Source organism: Myxine glutinosa, chromosome 2 (assembly GCF_964187855.1).
Source record: "Myxine glutinosa chromosome 2, kmMyxGlut1.1, whole genome shotgun sequence".
NCBI lineage: Eukaryota > Metazoa > Chordata > Myxini > Myxiniformes > Myxinidae > Myxine > Myxine glutinosa.
In genome coordinates this window covers 59,866,242-59,883,054 of record NC_136262.1, presented here as the reverse complement: position 1 = coordinate 59,883,054, position 16,813 = coordinate 59,866,242, and the positions used below count along the sequence as shown (strand labels likewise).

General features: G+C 42.9%; 1 protein-coding gene across 7 annotated transcripts in view; it reads right to left on the bottom strand.

The window, feature by feature from the left end:
• Positions 1-867: 867 nt before the first annotated feature.
• The window catches only part of LOC137422367 (uncharacterized), a 35,036-nt gene continuing 19,090 nt past the window's right edge, over positions 868-16,813 (bottom strand). For 3 of the 7 annotated variants that reach the window (XM_078773338.1, XM_078773337.1, XM_078773336.1), the window contains 2 exons: positions 9,995-10,103; positions 4,619-5,839 (listed from right to left, as the gene is read on the bottom strand). In XM_078773338.1, the coding sequence (XP_078629464.1) occupies positions 5,797-5,839; positions 9,995-10,103 (152 nt within the window). In that variant the 3' untranslated portion in view covers positions 4,619-5,796. Of the gene's footprint in view, positions 5,840-9,994; positions 10,104-16,813 lie in introns of all 7 variants that reach the window. The other 4 variants (XM_068109118.2, XM_078773335.1, XM_078773334.1 and 1 more) reach the window with 2 other exon arrangements.

The following is a 16,813-nucleotide window of genomic DNA, read 5'->3' as shown; positions in this document are numbered from 1 at the left end:
ATACACCACCCCAATGAGCCTTTATTATCCCGTGGATTGAGGTTATGTTTTCACCCTTGTTTGTCTGTCTGGTTGTCTATGAGCAGGTTATCTCAAAAGTCATGGACGGATTGGACAAATCTTTGTGGACAGGTTGGGTATGTGACAAGGACGAATTGATTCAATTTTGGTGAAGATCCGGATCCAGATCCGGCCTCACAGTGAGATGCAAACCAGAAACTGTTTAGCCTCCATGGTGGAGGTATGCACTCCACCTTGTGCCGTTATAGTTACCCTGCGCTCGCGAAGCGAAAAGCGGGGTTAAGCGATCGGGTACGTGCGTGTGTGTCTGCATTTTAAAAATTCATTTTCCCGGCAAACCGTTGGTTTGATCGACACGAAATTGTCACCATAGGAGCAACTCCGCTATTATAATTTTTTTAAATGATAATTAGGATGTCATAGGTCATGTGGTACAGGTACCATCTTGGAAAAACGTTGCACCTCTCTATCTTCGAAACCGCTCAATGGAAAAAATTGAAACATGGCTCATTGTGAAGTACTCCCCATGGGGAAGAAGATATATTAATGATGTCATCAGTGCTTTCATTGTGACGTCATAATTAGACCAGTACAATGTTTGATCCGATCAATGTGAAATTTTTTTAATCTGCAACTGTTAGTCTGATTGACACCATGGGAGCACCTCCACCTGTAGATTTGTTTTGTTCATAATCATGACGTCATAGGTCATGTGTTACAGGCGCCATGTTGGAAAAAGTGAAAAAAAAACGTTGCACTTCTATCTCTAAAACCGCTCCATGGAAAAAATTGAAACATGGTGCGTTGTCAAGTCGTCCTCATGGGGAATAAGATATGTTAATGATTATGTCATTGGTATGTTTATTATGATGTCATAATTCGACAAATACACTTGCAAATGCAAATAATGTATGAGCTTAAAATTAAGCATATTTTCAATGTTTTTCATAACAAACACATCACACATTTGAATCATCATGAACATGGACATATTGACAGACAAATGTTGGCTCTCTTTTGACTTTACATGTCTCACATGGGCCTGGACCAATCCAAGGTGCTGTTGGAGTTGTTTGGAATGGCTAACAGCCGAGCGAGCCTGTCTGTCACGATCATTTCATGGCGGCGACTGACGTTGGGGCTTGCACTAAAAGCAAGACCCATGTGGGTTCACATGTACTGTTGATTGGATTGCTTGAAGGCCGTCAGCACCCGGCCACACTGGCTGTCATTGATAAGTCAACTGAACAGTGGCCATTCTCTTGGGAGTCTTTCACGACTAGTTGTCAGAAGGCCAAAGAAATTGTGTCACTTTATATTGCACACACTGTCAGGACTCGCATCGGGTCTTGGTTGTACATGAGATACCAATGGTGTGAATGTCATTTCAAATGCATTGATATCACTAGATAGTGCAAGAACCACGGATGTGACATAAATGACTTTTGGTAAATTGCAGACGGTACCTTCGGCACAGCGTCGTGATGGGCAACGTTGAGGGGGAGGGAGGGAGTGGTGGGGGTGAGGTGAGGTGCAGTCAAAATTATTCATGAGCGAATCTCAATTGTGATCAATCTCAATCTCTCAATCTCAATCTCAACACCTCAATTGTGAGGTGATCCTGAGGCGACTCTTGAGCAAGCCACAGCAACACCGGTTCGATTCGCCATTCGTCTCGACGAATTGTCTCATTGTGCGACTGTCTCGAGAAACATGGTTTCGTTCTTCGGGTAAAGATGTATTAAACAGCTGCATGGCCTTACCCTACATAATGAAAGCCGTGGTGATTTAAACGCTGCGCATGCGTTTTCTTGTGGGACCATTATCATTCGCACCTTGAGTCGTGCAATTTTGTTCATTGTAAGACTTTCCAGGTAGTCTTCACTGCATTATGTAAATGGAGGTGCATTGACCTTCTTCATGAAATGCTTTGTATTCTAAGCAATTTTTGAAGGAACTACTGTTATGAAGATGTCTGGTATGAGCAACACCACTATGACCGAGGAAGAGCCACATTTGGTTCTGTACTGGGTGTCCCCGGCAGGTCTACCAGGATGGCCTGGAGACATGCTCACTTGTCTCTGGGCCGTTTAGCTTGGGTTGGAATCGTGGCCCAGCTACAAACTGCCGTCCTGGTGTTCCAAAGGCAGGGTGCTTCATGAATGTGTGTGCTGTCCCTAGGATGGACGTTAAACTGAGCATCTCTTCTGCCGGCATTCGTTGGTAGATGTTAAAGATCCCACGGTGTTCTTTGCAAAGGTTAGGTAAGCTATCGTCGGCACCCTCAATAAATTCCAAATTCCTGTTCTAACCTACAGGGGACGTTGGATCGGTTGCCCAACCTCATCACCCTCAGCCAATGATGCCACTTGCAGCCATGTGCTGCATTCGAAAGGAGGAGAAGGGTGTCCTCAGACGTGATTGAAACCAATTATATTCTAAATAATTTTCACAAAACGATTCAAATTTCAACTGGAGAGTTTATAGAACACCTTACCCCACGCGCTCCGGAGAAAAAGGACATTGGAAAGGACTTTTTAAACTCCTGCTTTGTGTTTCCGAGTACAATCTATATTTCCAACGAGCCGCCATTTTGTCTGAATCTTGATATTCCCAATGCTGAAATCTTGATATTCCCAGATATATAATTCAATTCAAATAAATTTTAAAGGTTGGATAAAAAAACCTGTTTTCCCCATGTTTACCACTGCAGTAACAGCACCTCTTGTACCACCTTATTTAACATGTTACATTTGTGCTTCGTGCCTGTTGGCATCCTTTATTATGTCGCTAAAAACGGTAAGCTTCCTGTTTGAAATGATTTTCAATTTTCTTTGACTATGGTGATTTATAATGGTGTATGCTGCATGTGTGAGAAGTGTTATGATTTATGTGAGCGAGACATGGGTCATGAACGTAGAGCAGCAACGAAGGGAGGGAGGCACGTATGGGCACGTGTGTGTGTGGATGTGCATGATACACGCTTGAATTGAAGGATGTCCAGTAACCATGTATATACATGTGTTACACTCGGTTGACCATATTTCCACCCCTTTCCCCTTGTTAACCCCTCAATGAACGTAGAACAGCAACGAAGGCTGGAAAGGGTGGAAATGCGAATGGTTCGGTGGATGTGCGGAGTATCGTTGAGAGAGAGGAAGACAAATGATGAATTGCGAAAGATGATGGGAATAGAGCCTGTGATTGATGCTGTGAAGAGGAACAGGTTGAGATGGTTTGGTCATGTGTTGAGGAAGGATGAAAGTGACTGGTTGAGAAGAATGATGGAAATGAATGTAGAAGGAAGTAGAGGACGGGGAAGACCGAGAAAGACTTGGCTAAAGATGGTGGAAGAAGAAATGCGGGCAAGGGGGTTAACAAGGGGAGATGCAGAAAATAGGGCAAAATGGAGAAGATTGTCATGGGGACCGCAAGGCTAACCCCCGCTCGAGCAGGGAAAATAGACTTAAAATGGCTGTTGTTGTTGTTGTTGTTGTTTGACTGCGAGGCAGGCAGACAGACTAAACAAAAATTATCTCACTCCTCCACACATTCCGCGATTTGGACAAAATTCTGTACAATTTTTCAAATTTAAAGCCAGAGTACTGCTAAGCTACAGATTTGTTTTCCGATTCATATTCAAAATTTAACATTCAAGTGAAATTACGTTGTTCCTCGATCATAGACTTATGCTTGTAGACAAACACACACACACACACACACTGAACCAATTGCTTAATTCTGATTTTTCCTTTGCGCACGCCGGATAATAAGTCTTTTTGAATAATGATTTCAGACATTGCAACATTTCGTTATTGGGCTCGCAGGATAACTGAGAGTTATGCACATTCACCTTTGAGCCATCTCGCATCGGTTTGAAGAGATCCTCACAGCAGTGGTTGTTGATTGCCGATTCGGCCGGAATAGGATGATTTACAAAATTTATCGTGATGCAATTGAATACTGCTCGCCATTCCCACCACGTATAATTAAAGCCTCGGGCCACAACTGTGCACACCAGGGCAGTGTGGAAGTCCTTGGAGCAATTTGAAAATAATTTCGATGGTAAATTTGTCGTGATTCAATCATTGTACTTGTTTGAAAGTAAATTAATTAAAACAAGCAAGAATGAGAAACGCAAGGCGAATCAAATGACAACATCTCTAGTTATTTAATTTGGAATCATGTTCCATTGAATTTGAAAAGACGTTCTTACATGTGCTTGTCTTGTGTGGGTCAACTTTTGCTTTTTGGCCTTTCATTTGCTTCATCTCTCAATGTTTGTCAGTCCACATTTATCATTAAACATTCTCGCATTCAAATCTACTCGCATTCAAATCAGTTATTTGGTATTCAAAACGATTTAGGGAAATACAAGGAAGTTCAATGCAGGAGGAGGCCATCAGGCCTACACATTCCTGCCAATATTCATCTATCCCTAGTGGTTCTCGCAACCTATCTAATTCCGTAATAGTCGATGTGCCTTAACTACGCATTATATTCATTGCTCTCCCTTTCAAAGGTGGTAATATAAGGGTTAATACAGCAATAGCAGCCTCTTGGCCCAATATGTGTTGCATTTTTTTGATTTCCCTTGTCTTTGCAGCACCAGGAAAGAGTGGCAAGCTGCATACCAGCTCGAAAACACTTGGAATTTCCCCAACTCTCTTGGGGCGTTGGCCGTAGAGCGCATCACATTCAAACAGCCAGGAATCTCTGGAACTTTAAAAACTGCAAATACTTAATTCGTGCTGGTCTGTATAGTACTTGCGAACACACATATGCAGAGTACACATTTTATTTGCCTCCACCACCCAAGGTGGGCAGAGGTTATGTTTTCACCCCTGTCTGTTTGTCTGTCTGTCTGCCTGTGAATACGATATCTCAAAAAGGTGTGGATAACGCGTTAATGCGTGCATCCTTGTGATTATGTTTTCACCCTTACCCTTATCTATCTGTGAATAGGAGATCTCTCCATCTTTCTCCTCTCATCACCTTAAGTGTGTGCAGCTTTCAGGGTTCAGCTTTCAGGGCTCAGCTTTCAGGGCTCAGCTTTCAGGGTACAGCTTTCAGGGCACACCTTTCAGGGCACAGCTTTGCTTTCAGGACTCAGCTTTTATGGTACAGCTTTCATGGTACAGCTTTCATGGTACAGCTTTGCTTTCAGGGTACAGCTTTCAGATTATAGCCAGTGTTATGGCATGTTTGCAAAATCGTAATTTGCTACGCTTTTAAGCTTCACAAATGAATGCTTCTTCTTAGAATTGAAAGGAAAAAAAACCCTTTTGTCCAGAACAGGGAACTACTGTACCTTTGTTCCATAAAAAGAATGCATATAACTTGTACAAGTATAGATCACACACAAAAATGCCTCCAACTTGAAGTCATTTTACCCATTCTTTGTTTTGCCCTGGCAATTGAAAACCCATGGATTGTTAACACTTCTCCAAATGCTGTGTTAAAATTGCTTTGACAACAACAAACCTGTGGTAAGGTTTACCACCAATGCAGACTAGTTTCCAGAGTACGAATCATGAGAATATAATTTTTAAAAACAAGTTCATTTGGTTGACCTTTTGAGCAATTTAGAAATTTCAATTTCCTTTTGCCTTTCTTCCAGGGTTATCTCTCCTTTTGCTTTCTTTTCCCCTGTTAATCACTCTTGGCTTTGTCCTCCAGGCCTCTATCTCTGCCAACCAGACCACGGGCTTTTTTCCTTCTGCTTTACCTCCATCACTTTGTATGTAAGGTTTGCCCGTTTCGCCTGCCTCTTCCTCACTTTTGCCATCGGTGTTCGGAGTTTCCTTTCTTGTTTTCACTGCACACGCAAGAATCACACAAATCGATTAATATATGTTGTTGGAACAGGATTACAAGTTATATATCATAGGTTACAATACCTCCTCCTGATGGTCTACATGGACTGGGCAAACTCTGTCATATGTGGAACGGATGAAGGAACATTAAACTACTGCATCCAGACAAGACGGCAAAGGTCGACAATCATATGAGGACTTTATCTGTAATGTAGCCGGTTTCAGAGAACTACATTCAATTCCTGTTAATGTATGTTTTCCAAATCATGTTTATGCAAATGACCTGCTTAGCAACGAGGCATAATGGCACCTTAAATGTAAGCTTAATTTGCCAACACAAAACTGCAAAGAACACAAGAGATGCATGGCAGAAAGAGGAACATTTGATAGTGTGGTGATGATACTGGACAAAGACAATCAAAACGATTAACCCTTCCCAACCCCTCAACCAGGATTGTGCCCAAAAGTCAAGAAACTGCTTCGGCAGCCATATGCATCTGTTGATGTGAGAATGGGCACCACATATATTATTTATATATATATATATATATATATATATATATATATATATATATATATATATATATATATATATATATATTTATATCATATCAGTGTCAGAGAAAAGGGTCTGAATACTTATGTAAATGTGATATTTCAGTTTTTTCTTTTTAATAAATTTGCAAAACTTTCTAAAATCCTGTTTGCTCTTTGTCAATATGGGGTATTGAGTGGAGATTGATGAGGGAAAAAATGAATTTAAACGATTTCAGCATAAGGCTGCAACATAACAAAATGTGAAAAAAGTGAAGGGGTCTGAATACTTTCTGAATGCAGTGTGTATATATATATATATATATATATATATATAAATTTATATAATACTGTTGAATACAGGGGAATATGTGTGTTTTAGATCGATGTTCATCATCATATATATATATATATAAACCTTCAGAGGCCATTTTTCCCCGCAGAGCAGGGGTTGGCCTTTTTTGGGCACCGTGGTTTCTCATTTTTGAAGCAATGTTTTATGGCCGGATGCTCTTCCTGTCGCCAACCTTGTTAGTCGCCTCTTGCGACACACAGGGAATTACCAGTGACCTGGTACTCAATTTGCCGACCTCGGAGGGATGACAGGCTGAGTCAACCCCCCTGGCGTTAGTTCAGCGATCGACCAGGATTCGAACCCAGAATCCTAGGATCCCAAGCCGGCACCCTAACCGCTAAGCCAACACTAGGCTTCATCATCATACATATGTTAGTATTAAGTCTATACTCGTGTTCACCTTTAATTATATGATACATGCTCAAACACTATCAAACATCGTTTGTTTTGCCCATTGTGGCAGCCCTTTTGGGTTTATGTAAATTAGTGGGTTATCATATTAGAAGGATAGTGTTTAAAAAATAATAATGCCTTTTAAAACACTGAAAAATGTTACATAATTGTCGAGTTATTGAATAAATATAATTTTAAGACTTGACCTTTGACCTTGACCTGACCTTGACTTTTAAAATCGGGCAGCCCACTCTAAAAAGTTTTGTATGGTCCTTAAGTATAACTGCCAATTTTTGTGCTTTGGGCCAATGTGTCACAATCATTCCATTAAGCCACCACACTATTATTGGTTTCTCGTCTACAAAATGTATCAGTAAATGAAAATTGTTATTCCTTCTATTTTGCCGATTAGACCCACAATACAATTAGTTTCTGTATAAATATGGCGACCTCCATGCCGTGATGTAGGTGATGACGTAACGACATGATGTCTGAACACCATGGGTTATAGAGTTTCTTCTTCTTCATTTTGTATCTTTCTCTTACATATATACAGTATATATATTATGTTTATAACAAACTTTTCATTCGTTACTACCCCCACAACCTTGTGCTGCATACGAACGAAGAATAATTGGCAATAACAGTTCCGGCAATCGTTGGGAAGGCTGATTCGGAAAAGTGAGATTTATGTGTAACAGACACGAAAGAGAATGATGATACAACCTGCTAACTGCCATCGACGTTCGAGCATTAAGTACGTTGAGTTAAGATCGCACTTCAAGGTGATACTTGGTATTAATGAAAGGTGATGGCTGACAGGATCGTTTATAGGTATGCACACTCACCTTTGAGTTGTCAAGCCTGGGTTTAAATCTCAACCCAGATATAAACGGTCAACCTGGCCTGTCATTTACAGGGCGATGCATCAACGTGTGTGCCATCCATCGGACCCGCCTGCCAGCACTAGTTATTCGTCCGGAGTAAAGATCCCACCGTGTCTTTCATGAGGAGTAGGCGAGTTATTTCCGGCACCCTGAACAAACTACAAATTTTGGCACCTTCTAGTCGACCATCAGTCCTGGCCAGCCGGAGCACGCAAGGCTAGGCCTGAAAAGCGATACCCGGACGACCCCACAGAAAGTGGGAACTCGAAGGGCACTCTGTCGAGCGCACACCTCCACCAGTTTATACTTTGTAACCCACGAATAGGCCGGATCTGAATCCGGACCTGAACCAAAATCCAATCGGCTGGTTCTTGTCACCATGTCCATCTTCGGAACCGTTAAAATAAGTATTCCTTTTGTGACTGCATTTCCAGCCAAAAGTGCTCGTTCACCTTGCTTTACACCTATTGAATGTAAAATGCCATTAGCTGCTAACATTTCCTCAATTTATAGTGCAACTACAGCAGGAGCAGGGAATGAAGAGGTCCACGTCTATGAATGTCGTGGTTCATGTAAAGCTAAATAATTGATGTCTCCTCATGTTTTTCAAATGCAGGAGATATTATGCAACTCCTACATGAGCTGGAGATGTTAAAATACATTTTTCCACATTAAAAGGACAAGTTCACCTGCTTTCGGCAAAAATGATCTTTGCAAATAGTATTGACCACTTTAGGACAGCTCTGTAGGCTGATATATTTACTCTCCACGTGATTGGTCTTTATTGGAGTGAACAAGGAGAGTGGTTTTTTGGGGGGTTTTTTTGTATACAAGATCGAGGTTCGTGTAAGAGCTAACTTCAATTACAAAAAGACAAACTGACGCATAAAACATAAGATAAAGGGAGCGGGAGACAAGATTGGGAGAGAGAGGGAAGCACACAAGTACAACATTTGAGAGCAGGGACATCGGGAGATCTGTGGGAGGGAGAGGGCTTGGGGGGAGGAGGCATGGGAAGGGGGGAGGTATAAAACACTTCTTTCTTTTTTTGTATACTGAATCGAGGCTCATGAAAGAGCTAACATTTATTTCACAAACAAATCAAACAGACAAACAAAATATATAAAAACAGGGAGCGGAAGACAAGATGGGGAGAGAAGGGGAAGCACATAAACACAACATTTGAGAGCAGGGACATGTGTGGGAGGGAGAGGGCTTGGGGGGAGGAGGCGTGGGAAGGGGGGGTGGGGGTGGGAGAAGTATAAAACACAAGGACACCAAGGACTTCCAGGACAGAAGTTGGTATTTCAAAAGAGTGGAATTGGGATGAAATTAACGGGGGTAGAAAAGATCAAGGTTTTGGATGGGGGAAGATAAGAGATGGTGGTGAACAGCTGTTTTAAAGACCTGGAGGGAGGAGAGGGATTGAAGGGAGTGTGGGAGTTTGTTCCAGAGGTGGGAGAAAAGAGGAATGAAAGAGTGAAGGTGAGCAGAGGGCCGTGATTTCGGCAGTTTAACCATAAGAGGGTTGCAGGCAGATCTTGTGCGACCTTTAGGAATATTTGGGGGGACAGAGCACAGAGAGCTGGGGGAGCAAGGCCGGAGAGGAGTCGGTAGAAGACAGAAAGACCACCAACCTGCCTGCAACCACCAACCTGTCAATCTGTGTTTTTGCAACTTTGTCCCTACCCATGGAACTGAAGGTCAAACTCGTAATTACGATCTGAATGGTTGTTTGTCACTCTGAGGTCACACAGTAGATAGACCAACCGATGCAAACTAAGATGCAGGACAACACACGTGTGATACAAACGTCTTATCATTAATCTAAACCGATAACCAGAATTTAGATATTCAATCCAAAGGTCAGGGAGAGACAGAAACAGACAGACAGAATTTAAAAAATCTAGTCTTCATCGTGAAGATTGGTCGATTGACGGGTAGAACAATTGATAGAATCAACAGGACGTTTATCGGGGTATGCTAACCACGTCTTTTTCTCCGATGAAGGGTTAATGCCCGAAACGTCAGTTTCTCGTTGCTTCCCACGGTGATCAGCAAACCTCGACCGGCATTTTGTTGATTCCATCCATTGTTCTGATAGAGACAAGAAACCTGAACTTTTCTTGTCATCCTCTGGGTGTCAGCAAACACTATTTCCCATGAGTTTTCTACATTCACTCAACATGTCCTAAGTCTATGTGTGACATTCTATCAAAGTTGTACTCGAAACTGTGCAATTTGAATAAGAATAAATGCAGTATTTAAAATAGCTTAATTTAGATATGATCACATTGTGAACTAGAACAGCACTCGGTAGAGCGCACACACCTCCGCCAGGCTGAACAGTTTACGTTTTGTATCCCAATGATAGGCCGGATCTGGATTCGGACCTGAACCAAAATCTAATCGGCTTGTTTTTGTCACCTAACCAACTCATCCGCCAAGTTTAGTCATAATTCGTCCATAACCTTTTGAAATATCGTATTTTTGGCCCCATCTTTCAATGGTGAAGAATCACTTTTAAATTATTGGATTCAGATCTTCACCAAAATCGAATCGATTCGTCCTCGTCACACACCCAACCTGTCCACTAAGTTTCATCCGAATCCATTCCCAACTTTTTGACATATCGTGTTCACAGACAGACAAACGGACAAACCGGGGTGAAAACATAACCTCAATGTATGTTTAAAGGTGTAATATAACAATAACAATGTTCCTTGTTTGACTAGAAGGTTATTCTTCCCCAAGAGAAGACGAGAACAGTCCTATGTATTGTTGTTGAATCCATTTATTTCCAAACAAATGGAGCCCTGTAATGTCTGTCACACAAATGCTCCATTAGTCAACGTGCTTGATGGAGCTTGTGAAAAGCCTCTTCAGACCTGGATCGTGAAATTGCCAAAGGTATAGTGTACTTGCCTTTGAAAGGCCTCGTCTGGGCTTGTTTTATTGTCATAACGACAAAGACACATGAAAGCCGCTTGGAGTTGCAAAAAAGCACCTGAAGGACTTTCAGACTGTGAGAAACAAGATTCTGTGGACTGATGAAACCAAGATTGAACTGTTTGGCCTCCGTCTGGCCACTCTGCCATAAAGCCCAGATCGGTGGAGTGGTGCAGTGATGGTTGTCCTTCTGGAAGTTTCTCCCATCTCCACACAGGATCTCTGGAGCTCAGCCAGAGTGACCATCGGGTTCTTGGTCACCTCTCTTACCAAGGCCCTTCTCCCCTGATTGCTCAGTTTGGCCGGGCGGCCAGCTCTCGGAAGAGTCCTGGTTGTTCCAAACTTCTTCCATTTAAGAATTATGGAGGCCACTGTGCTCTTGGGAACCTTCAATGCAGCAGAATTTTTTTTGAAGGCTTCCCCAGATCTGTGCCTTGACACAATCCTGTCTCTGAGCTCGGCAGGCAGTTCCTTCGACCTCATGGCTTGGTTTTTGCTCTGATATGCATCGTCAGCTGTGAGACCTTATATAGACAGGTGTGTGCCTTTCCAAATCATGTCCAATCAATTGAATTTACCACAGGTGGACTCCAATCAAGGTGTAAAAACATCTCAAAGATGATCAAGAGAAATGGGAGGCACCTGAGCTAAATTTCAAGTGTCATAGCAAAGGGTCTGAATACTTATGTAAATGTGATATTTCAGTTTTTTCTTTTTAATAAATTTGCAAAACTTCCTAAAATCCTGTTTTCTCTTTGTCATTATGGGGTATTGAGTGTAGATTGATGAGGGAAAAAATGAATTTAAACGATTTCAGCATAAGGCTGCAAGATAACAAAATGTGAAAAATGTGAAGGGGTCTGAATACTTTCTGAATGCACTTTATATTGGTTGTTCTTGTGCGTTATTCTGTGTGTGTGTTTGTCTATTCTTTTTTTCTGTCTGTTCGTTTGTCTGTCAATGGCCTACAGGCGTCCCGTCTGTCAGCATCAGTTGGCAGACGTTAAAGATCCACGGCGTCTATTGTGAAGAGTCGGCGAACTCCGGCGCCCTAAACAAATTACAAACTCCTGCACGTGGGCACCACATGAGTTGCACAGCCACACCTCGGTAATCATGAAATCAGTGAGCTGCATTCAGATTGGAATCCCAGTCCAAGATGCGTTCATGCACAGCATGAGCCTTGTAGACTTTAAGAGTTCAACTCGACATCACAACAATACCTCCCATTTCCCCACATGCAAACAAGTATGTGTTAAATGACTCACTAACAAAGGTTACGGGCAGCACCAACCCCCGAGGAGAATTTTGAGAACCGTTAATCATGTGTTGTCAGGTAGACAGGACACTTCAAGCCTCACTGTCAAGACAATCCTCAACATTATATTAACTCCTTAAAAACACTCTAGCTTTAGGAGCAGCATATGGTGAACTCATCATTTTACTTCTGCTGTGAAGGCCTTGCTCAACCACCCATAAAATCCATAATTACTTTATAAGCACTTTCAAATAACCACAAAGACATTTGGGGAAAAAGGGCTTGCCGAACTGCTTAACAAGATTGCCGCCTTTGTCTGAGACGTCAATGTCAGCAAAAATATGAAGCTATACCACTTTGCTAATGAATAACTTTCACATCAACATCTTTGTACAAGAAAGTTTGACACGGGAGGAGGCCATTTGGCCTATAATGCCTGTGCTCGATTAAAACTACATTCATTGCATCTTTCAGGTTATCGACCTAATTTCACTGGTGGAGTGGGGAGGAGAACAGCGGGGCAGGTACAGGACCTTCACCAAGGTGATTTCTTTTTATACACATATAATTTTTTGTGGGTGGTTGGGGGGGGGGGGGGGGGAGGTGAAGGTGGCGCCCTTCTAGACCCAGTGCTTCTCATTATCATTATTATTATCTTTTTTTTTTTTTGTATACAAGATCGAGGCTCATGTAGGAGCTAACATTAATCACAAAAAGACAACCTGACACATAAAACATAAGATAAAGGGAGCGGGAGACAAGATGGGGAGAGAGAGGGAAGCACACAAGTACAACGTTTTAGAGCAGGGACATCGGGAGATCTGTGGGAGGGAGAGGGCTTGGGGGGAGGAGGCACGGGAAGGGGGGGGGGAGGGATATAATTCATGACCGATATAATTCCAGTTTAAACGTATAAATATACGATCACTGGAGCGGATATATATACTGTTGATAAAGCAGTGTAGCTATTACCTTCCAGGGAGACCATTCCATGCATGAACCACTCTATGAGGGAAAGACGCCTGCCTTGTCACCGTCCAAACTCTGTTCTTCTTTACTCCCAGGCCTATGGCCCTTGGTCCTGTCACTGGCCATTGTACTGAAATCTCTTCTGCATTTCTTTTGTTTCTACTCTTCATTATGTTCAACATTTATATAAGATCCCCTCATTGCCTCGTAACCACCTCCATTCTAACATGAAAAAATCCTATCTGTTTTCCTGTTCCTCATAGCTTAGTCGAACCTGGAATCAGTCTCGTCTCGTCAGTCCACACTGACCTCTCTATATGGCAGCTATGTCCTTCCTGAGATGTGGTGACCAAAACTGTACACAATATTCTAGATGAGACCTCACTAAATTCCTGAAGAGTTATAGCACTACCTCTTTCGATTTTTAATTTATCCCCCAGAGGAATACAACCTAAAACCCTGTTAGCTTTACCGAAAGATGCTTGTGTTACGGATTCTTCACTTCCGTTGTTGTGGTTTTCATCCACTGTAAACATTTTTTATTCCATGTACTATTATTGTTGTCGTTTAAGGGAAATAGAGATTACTATTTTCAAAAGGTAAAAAAGTTAATGTTTTAAATGAAACCGGAACCAGATGACGACGAAGAGGAATAGAAGGAAGAGAAGGCGGAGCGAGTGAGTCGGACAAGAAGCCGAGCTGCTTCAAGGTCCTGAGCGAACGTTGGCAAACGAGGGTCACGTATGAACTTTGGGTTTCCTGGGAAAGGGATTCCTGCGACAGAGTTGTTATTGCTGTGACAGATAAACCTGCGTGACAGGTTTTGCGGTTGATTCCGAAGAGAATCATCGGAGTGCCGATACGCCACGAGAACGGGCCGTCGGCCATTTTTACCTCGCGCAGGATTTGCACTTCGCTCAAGGTTTTTCACCTCGCTTCAACCATTTTCACCGCATTCAGACGTTAATCTGGTGTGTGTGTGTGTGTGTGTGTGTGTGTGTGTGTGTGTGTGTGTGTGTGCGTGCGTGCGTGCGTGCGTGCGTGCGTGCGTGCGTGTGTGTGTGTGTGTGTGTGTGTGTGTGTGTGTGTGTGTGTGTGTGTGTGTGTAACGTGGCTTTTGAGTGGGAAAAGTGCGGTACCCCAATTGGGAGCCGTGGAACGTCCATACCCGAGTGTGTGATTTCCCAGTCGCCTTGAGGGCACCTTTGCGCAGCTTTGGCAGCGTGACTGTGACTGTCATCCGAACAGGATTCTGGTCTCGATTAGACATCGTTCTGACGATCACTGGAGCGGATCGACTTTGGCTTGATGCCGGAATAGAGACATTGGGAATGTTCTTCTTTTCACTCACTTGGAGCACAGTGAGTTATATTGTACGAACCTGATGGTACCATCATAGGAAATATATATTGGTTATACAATTGATTACTATTGTTGTTGTACTGTTATTCTTGTGTGATCTTAATACAATACTTGTTTGTTGGTAACAATTGGTGTGGTTTCACCATTGATCTTTGACATACAGAATAACACATCTTTCTGCCGTGACCCCTCTCGGGGCTCGGAGGTACACCGTGACCGGGTTTGGGGAGGAGCATGTAACAGAAATTGGGGGCTCGTCCGGGATTAAATTACCTAACATCCTCGTCTGGGATAGAATTCCCTAACATTCCCAAAATTCCCAAATTTGGAATTTTCTAACATTCCTAAATTTTTTAAAAAATTGAATTTTTTTTTGTGTGAAGGTTAACAGGTGCTAACTGATCGTCACCATGGTGTTTGACGCAGAGAAGTTTGCGGCGTCCCCTAATGAGGCACAGTTCCAAGCGTTAAAAAGATTGGAACTCTTGATATTGGCCAAATATTTTAACTTGGAGGTCCGAGTTAATATGAAGAAAGCAGAGATGCAGACATTGGTGGTAGAATCTCTGGTGGGACAAGGAACATGGAAAGAGGTAGCCTTGGATTGGTTACCCGAGGAAAAAGAAAATGTGGAGCCCCGGAAAATGGAGATGCATCTGCAGAGCCAGGAAAGGTTAAAAGCAGAGGAAAGGAAAGCAGAAAAGGAAAGAGCAGAACAGGAACGAGAACTCGAGGGAAGAAGAGCAGAGGAAAGAGCAGAGGAAAGGAGAGCTGAGAAGGAACTCGAGGAAAGAAGACCAGAACAGGATCGAGAACTCGAGGAGAGAAGAGCAGAGGAAAGGAGAGCTGAAGATGAAAGAAGAGCAGAGGAAAGAGCAGAGGAAAGGAGAGCCGAAAGGGAGTTAAAGGAACGTGACATGGAGTATCAGAAGGAACCTAAACTCAAGGAGCTGGAATTACTGGGAGAACGGAGAGAAGTAGTATCCATGCCGGCTATTTCGACAACTAGTCAGAACACTTGGGATGTTGGTAGGCATGTGAGGCTGGTTCCACTCAATGAAAAGGAGGTAGCCAAGTTTTCTTTGCACTTTGAGAAAGTGGCTCAAATGCTAAAATGGCCTGTGCGATCCTGGACTATGTTAGTGCAAAGTGTTCTGGTGGGTAAAGCTCAAGATATCTATTCGGCTTTACCGATTGACCAATGTGCAGATTATGAGTTAGTGAAGAAAACCATTCTCAAAGCCTATGAATTGGTCCCTGAAGCTTACCGGCAAAAATTCAGGAATGCCAGGAAGAGGGAGAGTGAAACCCATGTGGAGTTTGCCAGAATGAAGGAAACCATGTTTGATAGGTGGTGTGACTCGAAGGAGATTGGGAAAGACTTCAACCTGTTGCGACAATTGATCTTGGTGGAGGAATTCAAACAGTGTCGTGTGTCCACGCGGACATTAAAGTACATCTGGATGAAAAGAAAGTACCAGAGTTGTATGAGGCAGCAACTGTGGCAGACGAGTATGCCTTGACACACAGGATGGGGTTCCACAAACCTAACTTCGCGCCTATAGTTAGCCAGGGGAGTTATGGTAAATGAGGGGCGGAGAACAAATATTCATGGAGGCGGCCTCGAGATGACTATGGGGACAAATCTGATACCGCGACTTTTAGGGATCAGAAGACTACAGTTCCAAGACAGACTTATCTTCCGGGGGGCCCGAGGCAGACCACGAATTTTTCCTCCGGGCCTACTTGCGCTTTTTTCAAGAAACCTGGGCATTTGATGTCTCAATGTTACGCCCTGAAAAGGAAAAATCAGGAGCGGAGTCAGACTAGTACAACTCCGAATGCATTGGCCAATGCAAGAAATCGTCCTTGGAGGACAGTGCCTTGTGAAGGTTCCCATGCCAAAGTTACGGCATCACAGAACGACCTTGTTCAAGAGGGTTACAAACCTTTTATTTCAGAGGGGTTTGTGTCACTGGATGGAGACTTAACGAACCAGAGACCTGTTAGGGTATTGAGGGACACAGGAGCACATCAATCTTTCATGCTTGAGGGCATTTTGCCATTGTCAGAGAAGACGGAAACTGGTGTTAGTGTTCTTTTACAGGGGGTTGGTGGCTATGTTAAAGCTCCACTTCATGTCATCCATTTAAAGTCTGATTTGGTGTCAGGACCGGTCACCGTAGGTTTACAAGCCACTCTTCCTGTAGAGGGAATCTCTTTTGTTGTCGGGAATGATTTGGCCGGTGGTCGAGTTTCTGGTAATCCC